This window comes from Malaclemys terrapin, chromosome 2 (genome assembly GCF_027887155.1).
Source record: "Malaclemys terrapin pileata isolate rMalTer1 chromosome 2, rMalTer1.hap1, whole genome shotgun sequence".
Classification (NCBI taxonomy): domain Eukaryota; kingdom Metazoa; phylum Chordata; order Testudines; family Emydidae; genus Malaclemys; species Malaclemys terrapin.
In genome coordinates, this window is record NC_071506.1 from 249,402,586 (window position 1) to 249,421,089 (window position 18,504).

General features: G+C 39.6%; 1 protein-coding gene across 1 annotated transcript in view; it reads left to right on the top strand.

The window, feature by feature from the left end:
- PLXDC2 (plexin domain containing 2) overlaps positions 1 to 18,259 on the top strand; it is a 378,653-nt gene extending 360,394 nt beyond the window's left edge. The window contains exon 14 of the mRNA XM_054020649.1: positions 15,657 to 18,259. Coding sequence (XP_053876624.1) covers positions 15,657 to 15,773 — 117 coding nt within the window. The 3' untranslated portion in view covers positions 15,774 to 18,259. The remainder of the gene's footprint in view (positions 1 to 15,656) is intronic.
- The last annotated feature ends 245 nt before the right edge of the window (positions 18,260 to 18,504 follow it).

Consider the following 18,504-nt stretch of genomic DNA (forward strand, 5'->3'; position numbering starts at 1 on the left):
CTTTGAAATCAGTGGATTTGGATGAAATCTAAAAGAGCATGTCAAAGATAATTCATTACATGCCAAATTCACAGCTGGTATAAACTGATACAGCTGCAGTGAACTAGAAGGGGCTGTGCCAGTTTATACCAGCAGAGAATTTGGCACTCAATTTTACAATAAACAAAAAAGATGAAGGGCTAACTCCTGACTCCATTGATACCAGCAGGAAAACTCACATTGAATATTGATAGTGTATCTATGTACCAAAGCACTTTTGAGTAGTCTTGTAGCTGTACAATTAATAAAAGGTTATACACACACACACACGCATACATACACCCCTCTGGTCTCTGCACTAAGAACTCGTCTACACAGAAGGGTAATGCACTCTACATAGGGTGTGATTTCTTAAGTGCTCTAACATCATGCATGTTAATTGATCCATGTAGACCCTGTTGTTGTGCACTAAAGGTTCCCCAGTGCACTTTAGCATAGCACTGTTTCAAACTGCACAACTTTAAATTACATTAGTGCACACCAGCAGGGTCTACACAGACCATTTAACATGCATTATGTTAGTGCACTTTAGAAATCACAACCCTGTAGAGCGCATTACCCCGCTGTGTAGACAAGCCCTGAGTCTGTGTATTTTAAGTTGTACATTGGTTATGTTACTGAGGTTGATTAGCAAAACACTCTGTTTTTATGTAAGTGCACAGAAAAGGATGAAGCTGAAGTATGTTTTTCTCTGTTTCATCATTTGTGTGTCTTATGGCCATCATACTGCATGCATGAGAGCATACACCCACTCTTTTTTCGTTCTTTTTAACCAAAGTGCCAAAGGAAGGAAGCTACAGTCTGCAGGGGCTAATTTCACTGGGTCTACATTCTTAGTGGAATACTGGGTTTCAATAAATTGTATGCCCAAGACAAGAAAAATGCTATTAACTTCAAAAGAAGCAGTGGTCTTGAGATTTCTGTGAACTTTTCCTTAGAGTATGAAGCAAAGTAGGTGCTGAAGTGGCTTATTGAGCAAGGGGGGAGGGATAGCTCAGTGGTTTGAGCATTGGCCTGCTAAACCTAGCATTATGAGTTCAATCCTTGAGGGGGCCATTTAGGGATCTGGGGTAAAAATCTTTCTGGGGATTGGTCCTGCTTTGAGCAGGAGGGTAAACTAGATGACCTCTGGTCTGTTCCAACCCCAATACTCTATGATTCTAAGAAAACATATGTTCAGTTACACTTGGAACAGGAAATACATATTGAACTGATAGTATGATTTGGGTGTGTATTTATTAGTTATCTAGCCATGATATCTCTATAATTTATACAGAATAGTGTCAAGAAACACCCTTGGGAGCTGCCACCTAATGTACCAAGACTACTTCTATTCCTGTTTTCCCTGCCAGCTGAGGACTTCAGCACCCTGTCTTGCTGAGCCAGACACTCCCGTCTGCTCCAACACAGACTCAGGGTCTGAATTGCTTGCCCCAAAGCTGCAAGTTTATCTGAAAACAGCTCACAGAAGTGTGCTTGTCTATAGCCCTTAGATGCCAACTCCCAATGGGGTCTAAACCCAAATAAATCCGTTTTACCCTGTATAAAGCTTATGTAGGGTAAACTCATAAATTGTTCGCCCTCTATAACACTGAGAGATATGCACAGCTGTTTGCTCCCCCAGGTATTAATACATACTCTGAGTTAATTACTAAGTAGAAAGTGATTTTATTAAATACAGAAAGTAGGATTTAAGTGGTCCCAAGTAGTAACAGACAGAACAAAGTAAGTCACCAAGCAAAATAAAATAAAATGCGCAAATCTATGTCTAATCAAACTAAATACAGTTAAGATCCTCACCAGTTCCAGAATGCTCCCTTTTACAGGCTAATCTCCTTTTAGCCTGGGTCCAGCAATCACTCACACCCCCTGTAGTTCTCTCCTTTGTTCCAGTTTCCTTCCAGTATTCTGGGGGGATGGAGAGGCTCCTTCTTTAGCCAGCTCAAAACCAAAATGGAGGGGTCTCCCATGGATTTAAATAGACTCTCTTGTGGATGGAGACCCCCCTCTTCACTTCTATGTGAAGTTCAGCTCCAAGCATACATACACTTATAAGCACCCCCCCATAAAGCCTTATGGGGTACACTGTCACAGTAGTTTCATAATTTTTCAAAAAAGTAATCCTTTTTTATTATGAATCATTTGGAAGATTGAAATTGTAATCTGACACCTCTCTGTTTCTTCTTCTCTGCACTGTATTCAACACGCATTTCCTTGTTTGTTATTGTTGGACTACTCATAATGAAGTGCTATCGCGCTTATTTAGGGGATTATGACATGTGGAAAGTTTCTATCTCAGAAAATAAAATCTGTATGTGGTCAAGTGGAAAGAATTATGAACTTTTAAAACAAAAGGACCCCTCCTGTTCTCATTGACATTTCAATGGGAACAGACCCCAAACCAAGAAAAATGTTTATTACAATATGGAGCCTATTTACTTTTACAGGGTCCCTTTTAAATAAAACATACATAAAACATAAGGAGTAAAGATGTATTATCAGTGTAATAGAGGCGATATTGCCTGCTCAGGTCCTTTTTTAAATTATTGTTAAGATCTTTTTTCTCCTCTTGGAATACAAAAGTAAAATGCATTTAGTTGCCAGGGATACTTCCTTTTGAATCAGGTCACAAATTGACTCTGACCTTCAAGAATTCCTTCACGGTGTCTCTTGAGAATAAGGAATGTTGCAGCAAGATGATATTTTAAACTCCCCCTTTGCTGATTTTTGGAGGATAATGCACATATAAAGACTGATATCTTTCATATTTGTTTTAACAAGACCAAAGCTCACATTAGGTGCCTTAAATACAACAAAATTAATGAACCTCAATAATAGTTAGCTATAACACAATTATAAAATTAATGTATCCACTAATCTATGTAGTGTAAAATATACTGCAGTCAGGATCTAAAATTTGTCTGGCAAAAAATCAGGCATGATGTGCCAATTATGGTGGATTACATGCTTGTGAATACAAGAACACATGAAACAGATTAAATTGAAGGGTGTGCTGTATAAAGATTAAATAAACATATAAAGAAAACATGGTTCAGGAATTTCTGAAGCTGCATTTGAATGAGGTTATACTGCTGTCCGTGTAACTTGGTTGATTCAAATGTGAGCCTTAGGGTGAAAGGGACTTATGCGTGAAGGACAAGCCTGACAAAATTAAGAGGTAATATGTTAGATCATATAAATTAGACTGTCTTGTATCCAGACATCTTTACCCTACTTGTTCCCACTTACCCGTGTATAAGGCTAAATCTATACTACGCAGCACGGCGGAGGTGTATAGTGTCAGTGTAGCTACACTCCGCAGTGAAAAGCAGGCTCCATCCACACTGCCACGTGTAGCTACCCACGTCAGTGAAAAGCTCTGGCAGAAGGGAGGCAGCAGAGAAAGGCTTCAGCAGTTCCTTACAGCCAGAACCTTTCACTGTGATGAGGAAAGGAAGAGCTGGCAGAGCCTTTCCCCTCTAAGGGAGCCTTTCCCTGCTGCTGGTGTCTTTCACTGCAGTGGGGAAAGGCTTAGCAGCAGGGAGCTTCTGGAGCCTTTCCCCGCTGTCCCTCTCCCCCCCACCAAAATAGCATTGCTAAAAATAGCCGTGTAGATGGGAAAGCAAGGAGAGAGTGTACCTGGTATGTACTTGGAGACATACTCACACCCTCCAGGAATGTCTTTACTCTGCTTAACTAAACCACGCATCACCAGCTATGCTGCTATCTATAGCCATGCTAGCAGGGCTTTGCAGGTATATACGCTACACACTGCCGAAAGAGGCATGCATTGTTGATGTACCCAAAGAGAGATTATGTGGGTGTAACTTACATAGAGAAGCCAAAGCAGGTATAAAGTACACATAGTTGTTTTCTCCGCCATACTTCTTTCTCCTGGCCCCCTAGTGTCTGAGCTACATGAGTTCTCACCCCAGTTTTGTCACCTTTTCACTGCGTGAGTGGCACAAAGGAGACATAATCTGGCTGAAGCTGGACAGCTGAGAATTCCCCCAAAAGAATTCTTGACTGGTATAAAGCCAAATGAGTCCGCTCCTGTGCCATTCTCCTCTACCTTGGCAAGTGAGCGTAAGTAAAGCATGGCAACAGCAGAGTGGTATTCTCCTATCTCAGCTGGAGTACAGTGCTGCAGGAACCATGGCCAACTGTCATGAATTAGGTTTGGGTTTAGACTGTGTTATCTTACTTCAGGGCTGGTGCAAGGGCAGCTTCAGAATCAGGGAGCCATTATCAGCTCTCCATTACTGAGTGGATCGTTGCACAGGAGAGAATCTGGCCCCATTAGAATTACTTCATCAGGCTCTGTGTGCCAAATTCAGAAATTGTGTGTCTGTGTTGGTGAGAATTACACATTGATAAGTAGTTCTGAATCTAAGTAAATCTGATGGATTTGAAGTAACTGTAGAGGTAGTTTAGGTTGGTGTAAAGTTCACACTGAGGAAACCAAAAGGTGTAAATTATCCCTATCTATCTGTCCTGTGGTGACTAGGTACCAATCTCAGGGCAGACTGTTAAGAACCAGGGCACAAACCCCAAGCTGGTTGTGAGTTCTGTACTTACATTTCACCAGCCAATTTTCAATTGTAAACTCCTCAAGTACTATAACAGCTTTAACATGGAGTCACAGGTAGTCCCCTTGGGAGCCCCAATCTGTCTCGCCACCCAGCCTACCTTTGTGATACACCAAAAATCACAGCAATCACAGGTTACTGCCAGTGCCAAAGGATCAGTCACTTACCCCAGGTCAATTGCACCTTAGATCTCATACCAAAGGTAATGTTTGTAGGCAACCCTATAATAAACTATTTAAATTTTATTAAATAGGAAAAAGAAACAAGAATTATTTACAAGGTTAAAGCAGGTAAATGTACGTACACAAATGAGTTACAATCTTAAGTTTCAAAAGGTAATAGAAGCACCTATAATAAGCAAGCTCTGTATTTCCTTTTGGGCTAACCCAGGCTAAGCAGCTTGGGATCATTTGCTTATGCCTAGAAAACCCTGCCTGCTAGAGTCCAAGCATCATAAAGATACAGCTCTTTCTTGTTTGTGGTTTTTATTCACTCCCTCCCCCCATGCTCTGAGCTGCAGCAAACTCAGCTGATGGGAGGAATCCACTTGCACACCTTATCTTCATGGGAGTGGGAGAAGAGCAGAGCAACAAAGTCTTTTGTTCTCTTTAATGTTTCCCAATGATCATCAGGTGTTCATGGACCTTCCTTGTCAGGCAGCATGTAACATCTTCTGTTGGAGACCAACACTTCACACTAGTTGATGTCTCTCTCCTGTCTGGTGATTTACACAGTCACAGAGGCTTACACTACAAATGCTCAAGTATTACCTTATAAATGGGAAGCAGATGCTATAAGTGAGATTAATGCATTCAGCAACTCACAAGCATTCAGTAAAGACTAAACACTTTCTTATAAATCTAATACCTGTTTTAATTATATTAACACATAGGTGAGCCAGACTGATTCCAGCCATGTATTTGTCAATGTTCATTTGAGACGTGGGGACCTTGGCATGATCTGTCACCTGGTCTGCCAGCATCACAATCTCTACTTTGACTCCCAATAGAATCACTTAGACTCAACTTTCAGTTTGGTTTTCTCTTCCCCGCTCTTACCTCCCACCCCACCCCACCTCAACTGGCTATTTGAAAGGAGACAACTGAAGAAAAAATAATATAATAATTGAAAAGCTAGTTTGCGGTATTTTTCCCGGTGTTGACTTTCAGATTTCTGGCCTTGATGGGCTTTTTGGGCTCAATCTGAGGTTCAACATTTTACATCTTCGTATATAGCAGCACATAGCAGATAAGATTGCACAGTGATAGGTAAGGATTTTTCTTACACTATTTCTAACAATGCAGTGATTTCACAGATGCTGCATAGCTCTTTAAAATAATGCAAAGTAAATAGGAGAAAGAGAATTGTAAGGCCAGATTCTCAGCTGGTCTAAATTTGAAGTTGATGGAGCTATGTTTACATCAGCTGAGGATTTGGCCCATAATTTCCTTTTTTTTTTTTTTTTAGTCTGAAAATGGCCAGGCACCCCTGCTCATTGATCTAATTCTTCCCTGCACTGACAGATGCATTCCGCATCCTGAAACTAATGATTAAAAGAAAAAAGAACAAGTGTAATTTTTATGTTCTTTGAAAGTTCTACATTGTCCTGGCATTTCGAATACTGCTATTGATCTCATTGTTATTGCACGACACTGACCATAAATGTATTTCTTCACGAGCTTATTCAGCTCAGCAGGAACCAGCAACTCAGCAGGGGAGACCCAGATCATGTCAGTTGAAAAATCTGTAAAATAAAGAATTATCACTGAAAATAAAAGTCAAAGGGGTAAGGAAAGAGGTGTCCAGTTTCTCATCATTCCGCAGCTGACTGCTTAGATGATCCTGCCTGCTGCTGGTCCCTAAAGTTGCAGAAACTTTTTTTTATAAGGAGAAGCATTTTAAATCAGAGAGGTCTATTTTGGAGAAGGATTTGTTTCGAGTGAAAGGAAGAAATGAATCAGGTATTTTCATTGGTATCTCCATATCATCCGTTTGAATTGTACAGCTTGGGTCAATCTGTACTTTTAAATAATTTATATTATGCATCCAATTCTTGTGGTGCCAGGCAAGTCATGTTACCTAGTTACTTGGAAGTAAGGTATATTGGAGACACAGTGTTTGCAGGCACTGGGTTGGACCTGATATCTCAATACCTGCTCATCTCTGACTGACATGTAGTCAAAAGAACTGGGTGTTTGGGGTTCGGGGGAAAAAACAGGTCGGGCTGGCACTAAAATTGCAAGTATTCAAAAAATACTCAGATAACTCTGAGGGTGCAGATGATCCATAGAGCAATCCTGTTATGGCCCAGATCATCAGTGGTAGACAAGACCAGGCATTTGATTACTTGTCATGGGACAATGGAAGTCATGGATACCATAATTAAATATTAGTTTATTTGCATAAGGATGATATGGGATCTTGTTGATACTGTGTTAACATATGCCTTTATTTCTTAGTGGAAATTACAATTTATTTTGATTAATGTTGAAGACTGCAAAGCTGTCACAGGTAATAATTGTCTAATATTTAGTAAAAAGGACCATGATTTATATGTTCCTATTGAGAATGTACTAATATCGATTACTGTATAGTAAGATCAAAATGTAATAGATCAATATAGTTTCTTCTTCCTTTCTTGGTTCATCAGGTAATTTTTTACTATCATTTTAAAGCTTTGGCACTCAATCCTGAGAGGTGTGAGGGATCTATATTTAAATATCTCTGCTTGTGAAACATAAACATCTGCTGTTGACAAAGACTGAAGTTCAGTCAAAAAGCCCATGAGCACTTCTAATAAACTTTTCACTTGATGTTAGACATCTTTATAAGTCTTATCCATTGAGCTGGATAAGAATATGTGCCATAGACGACTTCATTGAATTGTATGAGATATAAATTTGTCAGAAACAGTGAAGGTGCCCTTTTAAAGTTAAAAAGAATGGTAGATATAGAATATAGAGCTAGGGAGGGCAGGGTTGCATTAGAAACGTGAACTTGAAAGATGCTCAGTACCCTCAACTTGCATGTATTTTAATGGGAGGTGACAGTGCTATGTCCCTCTGAAAAGACCTTCAGGACTTCGCAGGATCAGGCTCTTATACTGATGTAAATCAGAGTGACTCTATTAAAGTCAATTATACACATGTAAAATAGTCATGGGAGGAGACTCAAATCCCCATGAATCAAGTTGAGACCACATGATGAAGTTGATAACTGGTTAGGGATGAAACTGCACAACAGACTCGTTGGGATTTGGTGCTGGTAGGATGATACTATTAAAGCAAAAGGCAAGTTTTGCTAGTAGTTTACAGGCTTCTGAGTACAGGAAATGGAAAGAGACATGATTGTAATGGCAAAAACAACGAGGAGTCCTTGTGGCACCTTAGAGACTAACAGATTTATTTGGGCATAAGCTTTCGTGGGCTATAACCCACTTGATCAGATGCATGGAGTGAAAAAAAGTAGGCAGGTATAAATATATAGCACATGAAAAGATGGGAGTTGCTTTACCAAGCGGGGGGTCAGTGCTAACGAGGCCAATTCAATCAGGGTGGATGTGGCCCATTCCCAACAGTTGACAAGAAGGTGTGAGTATCAACAGAGGGAAAATTATATTTTGTAGTGACTCAGCCACTCCCAGTCTTTAATCAGGCCTAATTTGATGGTGTCAAGTTTGCAAATTAATTCCAGTTACGCAGTTTCTAACTGAAGTCTGTTTTTGAAGTTTTTTTTGTTGAAGAATGGCCACTTTTAAGTCTCCTATCTTTTCATGTGTTGTATATTTATACCTGCCTACTTTTTTTCACTCCATGCATCTGATGAAGTGGGTTCTAGCCCATGAAAGCTTATGCCCAAATAAATTTGTTAGTCTCTAAGGTGCCACAAGGACTCCTCGTTGTTTTTGCTGATACAGACTAACATGGCTACACCTCTGAAACCTTACGATTGTAATGGAGATGTTCCTTGAATAGTTTTCTGATACTGTTACAGGCCTCACTGCATAGGATTGTACTATTTTTGTAGTCCACAGTGTACAGTTGTAGAGGATGGTACATGTCACCAAACTACTCTCCACAGATAATATTATCCACAGATAATACAAACTTATTTTGCAGAATCACGAAAGGAAATGTAAAAAAAGAATTATTAAGAATTGCAGCGAACTAACAATGAAGCACAGTGCTCAGTATGCTTCATTATAATTATTATAAATGAATTCCTGTCACAGGTGAAATGTACCATACCATTGACTGATCTTTCATAGAGATTATATGGATCTTTATAGGGATAACAATATGTTTCTCAGTTCCTTCAGGAGGCCAGGGAAAGTAGTCATTAAATGCCAGTACTCCCATATTATAGTGCTTGTACTCTATCTGAAAATGATTATATGCCAGTGAGCACATCTGTTCAGTCCTTCTATAATCGATCTTCTCCTACATCACTTATCCCCTAATCTTTATATTCCTATGGCATCTGCACAGTAGACTTTTCCCTCCTTCCCTTTCCTTTTTCTGGCTCACATTCAGTGCATTTCTTTCTTCTTGTTTTATATATATTTAAAACCATCTAAAACATCTTCCATTTATTTTGTAGCAGTTCTTTATTGAAACACAGAAATTATTGTTTCCTTTGTTTTCAGGATAAAATTGGTTAGAAATCCTGACTGAATTCTAGGCTGTAAGGAAGTAAAGTCATTTATAATTTTCTGCAGAACTCTCAACTGAATTGCAGTTGTTTGTTCAGCTCAAAGCTATGTACTATATTATTTTATAGTTATGTCATCAGTGGTCCTGTGGATAACTATAGATGGGAAGCCTTGTTGGCAATAGAAAATCCATCACGCCTCTTTAAATGGTGTCTGGTTGTTCAGAGTGAGTCTGAAGATTGAAACCAAAGGTTTGTTTTCCTTTTCCTCTCTTGTAGAACTATACCAGAGGTAAATGTCGTTTACTAGAACCCTTTTCATGAAACTCAGCCAATGGCACTAATTTATTTGAAAATCTGCTGGAGGGTTCAGTTTGGGACATGTTTGGGGTTCTTTTAAACACATAATTCTGCAACTGAAAATCAGCTTATTTAAAGATGACCTGCAAGGATTTCATAAAAGTCCCTCAATTCGGTATGTGTTGAATGCCCCCAGTTGCCAAACTAATTGGGGCATTCAGCTCATTACAAGCTCTATCTCTCAGAAAGCAGCTTCCTGGGTCTCCTGCATTTCCTGAACTAAGCAGCCAAGCTCCTAAAGTGGATGTAGATCCTTCTGTGGTTGACTAAAATTGTGTCAGTGAAGAAAGAATGCTACAGGGGCATATTTGTTTGCATGCCATATTTCTTCGTGGCTGATAACTCCATTCTCATGCCCAGCCAGGAATAAGACTGGTGCCCTGAGGCCCAGGATTCGCCCAAATAAAAAGGTGGTGAGGGGAATAGTGCTACCCACTGGGATAAGCCTGGAGACCACCTAGTACAATAATAACAATAAGGGAAGAAGCCCCAAACTTCCACTCTAGTACTTCTGTCAGGAAACACCTCACCTGTGCTCTTAAAAAGGAGACAGGCAAAACCCATCCTGTCACTGCTCCAGGATCTGCATAAAGATGTTTATTCTAGGCTAAAGGCAGCAGGAACTCCAGCAGACTGCCTGGTCCCAAGCAGTGGTGCAATGGATGGGTCCATCACAGGGAGTTTGAGCTTGGAAATGTCATTTCATAAATTATCCTGCTCTGGAACTATTTCTCTTTTTACCTTTGTGGCCTTCCACAGGGAACCAACCTCTTTCCCCACATATGGCAGGTCATTCTTCTGCACACGCAGTATCCATGGCCTTCTGGGGCTTGCAAGAGTGGGGGTATTTTCCTCTAGCAGATTTGCTTAGGAAGGTAATCTTGGGACCCATTTCGGGAAGATTCACTCATGTGAGAAAAATCCCAGTGAATTCAGTTGCAATACACTTTCTATTTACAGAACAGCAGTTCAGAAAATAGCCTCAAAAGGTTTCAAATTCTAAGGAAAGAAACATGTTTTCTACCTACAAGAGGGAGAGGACAAGAACTAAGGAATTAATCTAAATATCTCCCTCCCTGCTCCTCACCCCGATTTGTTTGTTCCTTGTTCTACTTGAGAGAGAGCAAATGCAGAGAATTCATTATGCTCTTCCTGGGCTGCTGTGGTAGCTTGAGGAGCTTCAAATCCCATGATGCCCATTAAGTTACTTTTAGTTTTATCAATTAAAACTGTAATATCTCTACAGTTTTATCTGGGTCAGCAACAAAGTCAAGTGAATCAGTAGCTTGTCAATGTTCTGTTTTCAAAGACTAGATCCTCCCACATACACACATACAAAAAACAACAGCGACGACAACAAAAACCCTAGTGTATGTTATTAGCAATGTAAAACCTGACAAGGTAGCATAAAAATATTTGGCATGAAAAGAATCTTCACGGAGTTTGAACTTTGGTGTTTGAAGATGACCTTCAGATTTGTTTGTTTGTTTGTTTCTGGGGCAACGGCTGACATTTACGCTTTATCCCATGTTAGGTGAACTCATGCATTTTTCATCAAAAGGAAAGGCCAATTAAAAAGTATGTTGCCCATAGACAGCAGAGCTAAAAATGGTAAAATCAGGTTGGCATTGGTAGTAAAAGAAGGAGCCAAAAACTAACCTTGGTTACATCTTCAAATAAAATTGGAGAACATCTTAATACATTAAAACTTAGATCATCCTTAGTCACTGTCTTCTGAGACTCTGTTTCTAATTATTTTTCCCTACTGGTTTTCCATTGGTTTTTCATTTTCTCTTTTCATTAGAGAAGTATCAGGTCAAATTCTGCTCTAATTTATAATGGTGTAAGTCTAGAATAACTTCATTGGGTTTAATCAAATTAATCTGGATTTACACCAGTGAATCTGAGAACAGAATTTGATCCCTCTTCGTTAGCAATAACCTAACTGTCCTTTTTAATCTTTAAAACAATCTGAATCAAGTATACATAGAAAGTCTAAAAAAAATTGGAATGGGCTGAGTTTCCTTATTAGGGAAAACATGTCCTTTCAAAAGGACAGCACTATACATTCCTACTTTTAATATTGCGAGGTTTTACACTAAGAAGCCATAGATTTTAAATTAACTGTCAAATAAAATTTAACATTGCACACCTCAAAAGCACACCTGACGCTAGAAGGGGGGTGGGGGAGAGCAGCAGCTTTTGTAGTATAGCTGCATGACAGTGATCCCCATGTAAGCCTTTCTTTGTGCCCTACCACCAATGTCCTCACAGTTACAGTCTTTTTGAGATTGGAATTCAGCAGTCCCTGAGAAATTCTTTAGCTAATCCTGCTCTAAATTAGCTTCACTAATCCCAATATAATGTAACAGCAGCAGATGTTCAGTGGTTCTTAGCACAGATTGTCTCTGCTATCAAATATACTAAACAGCAAGAAGCACAGTAACACGACAGCAAAAGGAGATATTTAGAGGAATTTATTTTCAGGACAGGAAAAGTAAAAAGATCTTGTGGTCAGAACAGAGTTTTCCTCACAGTCAAGTAGGAATCTGAGAAAAAGCCATTTAAGCTGTGTCTCGGTCTTAAAATGAAAATATAAAATGGAACTGATTTTCTTTCCTCATCCTTCTGTTTTCCTCGAGCACTATTGGAATGTTTCTGTGTAATTCAGCAGTCCCCTAAAGCTGACTGCTACTTTATGTAGTAGCTTTGAAGAGGAAACAATAGGTAATTAATAGCATATTTACTTAGGCCAAAATTTTCGGAAGTGACTAATGACGTTGGGCCCTTAATTTGAGATACCTTGAAGGGGCTGCTTTTCAGAAAGTACTGAGCAATCAACCTTTGAAAATCAGCATCCTTAAATATGCATGAGCTTGGGCACCCAAAAATTGAGCCCCATAAGCACTAGTTACTTTTGAAAATGTAGGGCTTAGAAGTGTCTCATCTCAGAAGGCATTATAGATATACAGGAATCTCGTTTCATCTACCACTGAAATGTATCCACTTCACTTGGCTGGTTCTTGGCTGCTCCTTAAAGAACTGATCTAGTTCCCGATGAAGTCAATGGAAAAAAATTCTGTGGGAGCTGGATGAGGCCCTAACAGTACAAAACACATTAGGATGGTTGGAATGAAGATACTACATCTATTTGAAACGGCTGCAGGGAAACTTACTCAGGCAGAATGTAGTTGTCTGGCTATATCGAAAGAAGTACCAGAGACATTTGATATGGTTTTAATCAGGCTGCAACATTATTATTAGATGTCTGGGATGTCTTCCACCAGCCCCAACTCTTTTTCCATCCAGATCACCACCATCCCTCATAGCAGGTTTAAAATGGACTATAAGAAAGGGGAGTTGGCTCCCTGCCATACCATTCATAGGATCCCCAAACCCTCCCCGCTATTCCATTCCTTTAATCAACACCTCCTTTTTAAATCCTTTACCAGGCCATTTATCTGGTCACTGTATACCTTTCCTATGGAGTACCTGCACTGGACAACCGCCACAAGGAGGTGCCAGCAATTAGCTTGGCTGCTTCCCCCACCAAACCCAGTCGGGTTCCCAGACATCTCCTACTGCCCTCTTTTATATTGGCCAAAACCAAGTCAGAACCCAAGCCTGGCAGGGGAACCCCATCCTCCCTGAATAATTCTGGTACACCAGGTTGCAAAATAGCGGAGCCTCTTATGACCCATGGGAATTTGCCACTACCTTGTTCAGATCCTCTTCACCTTATCCAACCAGGTGGTGCCCCATGGCTCCCTGCCAGACCATGCGTTAATGCATGTCTGACTACACAATTTTTACACCTGGCAAAATTCAAGGATCAGTACTTCATCTATTTGAAACTGCTACAGGGGAAATTAATCAGGCAGAATGTAGTTTTTCAAATTGGAATTTTAGTCTCTTGGAAACCCAGGTAAGAGTGCCAGAATTTGGCTCTAAGGACTGATCTGAAACAGAAATAGCTGTTGTATTAATAGAGATGGAATATATGGGTCCAAAGAGTCAAAGATGTTAACATGACCCTGAAATGGCCCAATATCAAACATTTTTAAACAAGGTTCGGGCTTAATACCATGGCAAACACATCATCAAAACTCTTTTTAACCTTTTATAAAAGGTATAGAAGAAGAAGGATAAACAGTTAAAGCATTTGAAATGTAAAGTATTAAGTGAGGCTTTCATTTTAACAACATCCCTGTTCCCTTTCTTTTTGGCTGGAAAGAGTCTTTTGAAGTAAAAACACTTTCTTTAAAAGTCTCTTAGATGGTATTAAAGATGGTAATAACTGTTCTCTTGGGAAAAAGAAAAGAAGTTAGTTGAGATGAGCCAGAGCTGTTGTTGGTAAAGTCCAATCCTGTTTCCTAGAAGACAAAACAAGACAAACATGCACAAGACGAGAGAAGAAGATAGAAAATAACAGCTTCCATCTCTGATGAATGTTGATTCATTTGCAGCCTCACAGCACAGTCTTATCAAACACTCTGAGACCAGGCAAACTTGTCACAGCCTTGGCTGTTTAGGGCATTGCGTTTAGCTCCCTCTTTCTAGTCACAGACTCACAGCAGTATTGTAAAATATGCAGTCTTGGCTGGCTAAGCCAGACTTTTGTTAGACAAAAGGAAAAAGGAGAGGGATAGGAAAGAAAAAAATAGTGGGGAGGAAAAAGAACACATGGGGGGCAAGGGTTAGACATAGTCTCACATCCAGGTGGTGACTGAGATTTAGCTGGAGCCAGAGGTGCAGGTAGTGATGTCATCTGGGTCCCTCTCTCTGGCCCAGTCTGATCAGAATATCTTTCAGGATTAGGACAAAGACAGTTTGGGGTCCCCATAGATGGTGGGGTTTACAGTCATGATGATGAAGCTCGCTCCTTCCCCTTAGTCTCATTTTTCAGTCAGCCAATGTTGCATAACCAGCTTCCCCCCCCACCACCACCACTCCAAAAAAATCTCCTTTTGAGGACACCAAAAGGGAGCGATGGGTGGAATAGCCCATCCCACTCATTATTTTGTCCACCAGTTAGGCCTAATTTCCAAAATGCCAATTTTGGTTAATTGATTTCCGGTCTCACATGGTTTTTGTTTACCACGCAAGATCTTAACACGGTCCTTGAATTATATCAGCAGGCCGTTTTGTTTGGATTAATTCAGTCTTTCTGTCTCACTTTTGCACTTTTTCCCATCAGCATTCGTTGTGATAGATTATTGTGACAATTCATAAACTTTTATCTCTTTTCCCACAGTTAGGCTCACAATTAGGGTACGTTTATAGGCTCAAGAATCACAACATGTCACATTGCAACCTGGACTCCACCTTTCTGCAGTGGAAGAGAGACCATTCAGTGGGACTGTGTAATACACTGCACCACAGAGTAGAGCTTGATGGCAACTCTCTGTGCAGGACTATGAAAGGAGGCATTGTGGGCAGGCCTGGGAGTGGGTTGATTGGCCAGTGACTCTGTGCACAGTGAAGATCTACCAAAACCCCAGATGGAGAGGGAGGAGACAGCAGGCAACACTAGCTCATCTTCCCAGGACTAGATGCCCCTGCGGGGCTGCTTGAGAATGCCAGGCTTTCCTTATGAGTCTAGAAGGAAGGATTAACTTCTTCAGCTCTGGTCATCTACCCAGGGCCAGCTCCAGGGTTTTGGCTGCCCCAAGCAGCCAAAAAAAAAAAAAAAACCGCAATCACAATCTGTGGCAGCAATTCGGCGGGAGGTCCTTCGCTCCGAGCCAGAGTGAGGGACCATCCGCCGAATTGCCACTGAATAGCTGGATGTGCCGCCCCCTCTGGAGTGGCCGCCCCAAGCACCTGCTTGACAGGCTGGTGCCTGGAGCCGGCCCTGCATCTACCCCTTCCCCACAGCTCCCAAAACGGCCTATAGTGTTAGCCAATTGGATTTTAGTATCAAGGCAAATGAAATTATAAGGTACTTTTAAACATGTGCTTTTTTGTTGTTATCCCTTACATATTCTAAAAAGGATTTTGTTGTTGTTTCTTTTGTAGCGCCGCCCAAGCAGATGGCCTGCAATGAAATTTCGAAGAGGCTCGGGACATCCTGCATATGCTGAAGTGGAACCAGTTGGAGAAAAAGAAGGCTTCATTGTATCAGAGCAGTGCTAAAATTTCTAGGACAAGAACACCAGTACTGGTCTACAGGTGTAAGACATTTACTTTGCCTCTCTTTAAAGAAAAGGAGGCCTGAGCTGCTGTAGCTGTAAAGAAAGAAGATTGTTGGATAAATCTTGTCCAAGAAGAAAAAACGATTTAGGATACCAGATTACCACTGCGCTGTAGTTTTCCTTAGTGGATTGACATACAATAGTTCATTCAGAACACCCTGAGTGGACATCTACAGTCTCAGAAATGTGGCACAAATGCCATGTTATTGGCTTAGGTATGGGGTTGCATAAGAATCAAAAAATATAATAAAGCTTTAGTTCATCAGGGTGCTACCCTTTTGTTCAAGCATTCTTCTCTGGTGTCTCAAAGATAAAGTGTTACAAATCTGTAACCCTTTCATGCAAAGAGCAAAGGTCAGTTTTGACAAGGTTGCTAAGAAAATCAATTCAATGCAGGTAAAAAATAAGCAATTTTCTATACTTCTACAAATGAATGTGGAATACAATTCTGAGTGTTCAATGCCAAACTAACATAACCAAGTGAGTGAGTGAGTTACAGTACAACATAGATTCTTTCCAGGAGTAGTAGAATGTTTCTTGTACTTTGTTGGTTAATATCCCTTAAACAAGCCATGATAAAGAATTATAAAGTTAGCACAAGGCAGTTAGAAAAAATAGCTGGGAGTTTTCACTATGGTGAAATTGGGCTGTATAATTGGAGTTCATGGTGAAATTGGACTAATTTTCAGTTTCAATGTTCACTAAACAATTAATTATTGGATTTGTTTTAAGGGATTCCACTTCCATTTCCAAACAGTGGGCTGAAATGAAGGCAACAGATGCTTTTGGCTGATGTTGGCAGAAATCAACATAGACCATTTCTCAAAAAATATGATGAAAAAATGTTAAGATTTTAAACAAATGGATTTTTATCCTCATTGTGAGTCCTTCCCGAGAAGCATTGCAGATTCCAGTGCACCCCTCCCAGAAATACAGATTCAAAGTGTTGCAGAACCCTGCTGATTCATTCAGTGATTTCGTTTAACACACATAGTACTTGCATAAATATATATATAAATATATTTTTTTTTATAGCTAACACAAGGCAGGCTCTTGTGGCTGTTAAGACTGCATTTTTGTCATCCAGACGGAGGAAATGGATTGCATTACTGCATATTTCCACTGAGTTGTAAAATAATCCTTAATATTAGAATATTTTTATGTTGCTTAGGGATGGTGGTTCGTTTAGTTGCAGTGCCATAACTTTTCTGCATACTGGAGCCACGTTTCCTTTAATATAAACCCTTTTCCTCCTGGACTAGGGAAAAACAATATGATAAATTCCCAGTGAAAAGAAAAGATATTCCTTTGGTGGAAAGGGGTTAATATACACTGAGCTACTAAACTTTTCAATTCAGGTATTGTATGTACATTTCATTGTGGTCTTTCACTTTCAAATCTTTTACACACTGTACAAGCAGAGGCCCTTGAAGCATTTTAAGGTACAGTATTCAACATTTGCAGTTTTAGGTCTCAAGTAGTTTAGCCACCTTGTAGTTACAACCTTAATTAATCAGTTATTTACATTCTTGTCAATGCTTGTATGGTCTAAATTTGTTTACTTAACTCTGTTTTAAAAATAACATGATTTTTACTTATTTTCTTCAGTAAATAATACAATACTGTATTTTCTGTATTCATTCTTTATTCTATGTAACACACATTTTACAGTCGGTTTTAAATCATCCACTGTGCGGTTTGAAATGTTCCAAATCTAACTGCTAAAAAACACATCTTGAGGTCTGCTGAAAATCTTGCCGCGATCACTCTTTTATATTTCTGTGGCTCTACCAACACATATTTCTGATGGGGGAGGGTTTAACATACTGGCTATTAATTCAGATAGCAATAATCAAATATATGCACATACCTATCTGGTGACACTAATTTTTAAAAAAAAAAACTTCCTGGGTCTGATACTTATGATCAGTTTTTCTATCTTATTACAAGTAGATTTGCAATCATCAGCTAGGATCTATTGGCCTAATAAAACAATTACAGAACTCGCACTTGTGATTTTTGAAGCATGATGCCCTCACCAGTTAAAATAAATGTTATTCCAGATCACATCATGACATATCAGCCAACATATAAATGTTGTGGATACTCTTCAGTCAGATTCACATGATGCTGCACTATGTTTGGTTGTCTAAATATTCATGTAAGTAAAGACTACTCACAGAACTCTGGGTTTGAAGGCTGAAGCATTGGCTTAGTAATACAAGTTGGATTAAGTTTTACTTATGAATGTTATACAGTGTAAACAGCGGAGCTGGCTGAATAATAGTGATCATGTTATTTGTGGGTTTCATGATTTTGTTTCATAGCCAACAAATTTTTCTGTTTTCATTCCTATCCCCTTTATAGAGCTGGATGAACAGTTTGTGATAATTCACAAATAAACATACATTTGATGACATTTCTTAATTGAAATATTCATGCTTTTTTTTTCTCTTTGCCCATTCCTGGTAAATTGGTGACAGATTTCACTGAATCGCTGATATATAAGAAATATCTTAATAGAGTTGATTTGGCTTTCCCATACTTCTATGTACTTGGTTATACCATGATTAGTTGCTGGATTTATTCAATAGGCATATTCCTGTGTCCGAAGAGAACTGATGTCTGAAGGGAAAAAACTCCTGCATACCTGTAGAAACTGATAGTGTCTC